Here is a 1910-nt window from a genome sequence, read left to right as displayed (position 1 = left end):
GTAGCACAAAAAAATAAACCCCTACTCAAATTGTCTTATGGCATAGATTGTGCTCATGATTGGTTGTGGCCAATGGGACACCCTTCTTGGCCTCCCGAAAGGGCATGGACTATAGTGTTGAGTGCTCAGAGTTGTGGCGAGAGAGTCCTGTGACATGGGTGAGATGGCATTGTCATTAGATCTCATGAGATGAGAAAAGCAAAGCTTATAAGAAGAGTGCCATCCGAGTTTCTTGTGAAATACAAACGAGAGGATTGGGCGCCTCTCTCTCTCTCTCTCTCTCTCTCTCTCGCCCGCCCGCCAACCCACCCAATGGGTTCCCCTGCTCAGGGATGTTATTGGGTGATTTTGCTGTTGTCAGTTTATGCACTTTCCCATTCTACAAGCGGAAGGGAGCTTCGACCTTGTAAGCTTTTCTCTCTCTCTCTCTCTCTCTCTCTCTCTCTCGGGGAGGTGGCGGATTGTGACAGATTTTGCGCTTCTTTTGATTGTTGCAGCATTTGCGAGGGCAGAAGCTGCGGAGCTTTACACGCTACAGGTATGGAGCAACACGCGTGTGTGTGTGTGTGTGTGTGTGTGTGTGTGAGAGAGAGAGAGAGAGAGAGAGAGAGAGGCAATGTGTGTGTCCGTGCGTGCATGTGCGCAGAGGACTAATGGCGTGGCGATATTGGACTACGGGCCCCCAGGACCCAACAACAGCCACAATCCGAAGCACAAGCACCACCTCGGCTCGTCTGCTCCCGTCAACGGCAGCGGCAGCTCCTCGCCGTCCGTCCAGCCTCCTGCATTCAACGGCCCCAATCCGTCGCCCTAGCTAGACGAACCTTCTGCACACAAGTTGCAATTAATTACCCTTTCAATTGTCTAATATGGTCCCTTCCTAGTCCTCACACAATAATCCACTACACAATGTTGTTGTTAGGAGGGTACCTCTTAAAACACACATGGATCATCATGACTTTGCTAATTGGATGTAAAATCTTCTCTTTTTTCACGCTCTTTGTGTGGGTGTGTGCAATTAGTGATCCCCGCTTCTCCATCATCGTATAGGGCCTTATCGTGCCACTTTGCCTAAACTAATCCGGTGCCGATTTGTCGATTGTTCATTCCTTGATCAAGGCACTGTACATGCTCCTTGCATATCTAGTCATGACTTCCTCTCACCTAGTAGATGCTTAGGTTTACATTGAATAGTTTGGAAAAGGTATAACCTACCCAAGGCACACTTCCTAGGTACATAGCATCCAATATTTTTACTTGGTGGTGTTCTTTGAGCTCAGAAGCCCCCACGTGGCACTTGAAAAAAAAGAAAAAGAAATTTGTTATTTATATAGCTTTTCATGTTGATGCGCTTTCGTGGCTTGGGGGTTGTATACATCACCTAAATTTCGTCAATGTTTAATTAGAAATTTCCAATTGTACATAATATTTTCTCTCTCTCTCTCTCTCTCTCTCTCTCTCTCTCTCTCTCATGTCCTTAATCTTCTCACATACATACATATGGATTCCTCCATGTCTCTCTGTCAAATGTTCATCTTCTTTACCATCTCACTATGAATTGTCATGCTCTTCTTGTTGTCAAGGAAGATACATTGATGTGGGCCTCATTACCTCAATGTATGTTTATTGCATAAAATTGATCCTAGTATTTTCTATCCAAAAATTTGTAAAGTTAGGCTTGAATGTGACTCCCTTCTTGGGCTTTGCAGACCAACACATGCAAATAAGCTTTCGGGCTTTTGTAAATGAACTCTCCAGTAAACATCCCCGGGGCTGTTTTTGGCCATTGTGTGAGTTTAAGAACCGGTTTTGGGCCTAATTGTAGGACCTTCAAGTCTGGATAGACTTATTATATCAATTAGAATATTGGCATATATCTTAGTTATTAGATATTTTGTTCTCCATACTTA

The 1910-nt window shown here is 44.6% G+C and overlaps 1 protein-coding gene across 1 annotated transcript; it reads left to right on the top strand.

Moving 5' to 3' along the window:
• The first annotated feature begins 265 nt into the window (after positions 1 to 265).
• Positions 266 to 1342, top strand: LOC147439375 (uncharacterized). Its single transcript, XM_086484305.1, has 3 exons — positions 266 to 406; positions 498 to 538; positions 647 to 1342. The coding sequence occupies exons 1-3, from the start codon at positions 313 to 315 to the stop codon at positions 812 to 814; spliced, it is 303 nt and encodes a 100-aa protein (XP_086340431.1). The 5' UTR covers positions 266 to 312; the 3' UTR covers positions 815 to 1342.
• Positions 1343 to 1910: the final 568 nt, after the last annotated feature.

The sequence above is a fragment of the Adiantum capillus-veneris genome, chromosome 16, assembly GCF_014529385.1.
Source record: "Adiantum capillus-veneris isolate H3 chromosome 16, ASM1452938v2, whole genome shotgun sequence".
Classification (NCBI taxonomy): domain Eukaryota; kingdom Viridiplantae; phylum Streptophyta; class Polypodiopsida; order Polypodiales; family Pteridaceae; genus Adiantum; species Adiantum capillus-veneris.
Note: the sequence above shows the minus strand (reverse complement) of the source record. Positions and strands in the feature narration are given on the sequence as shown.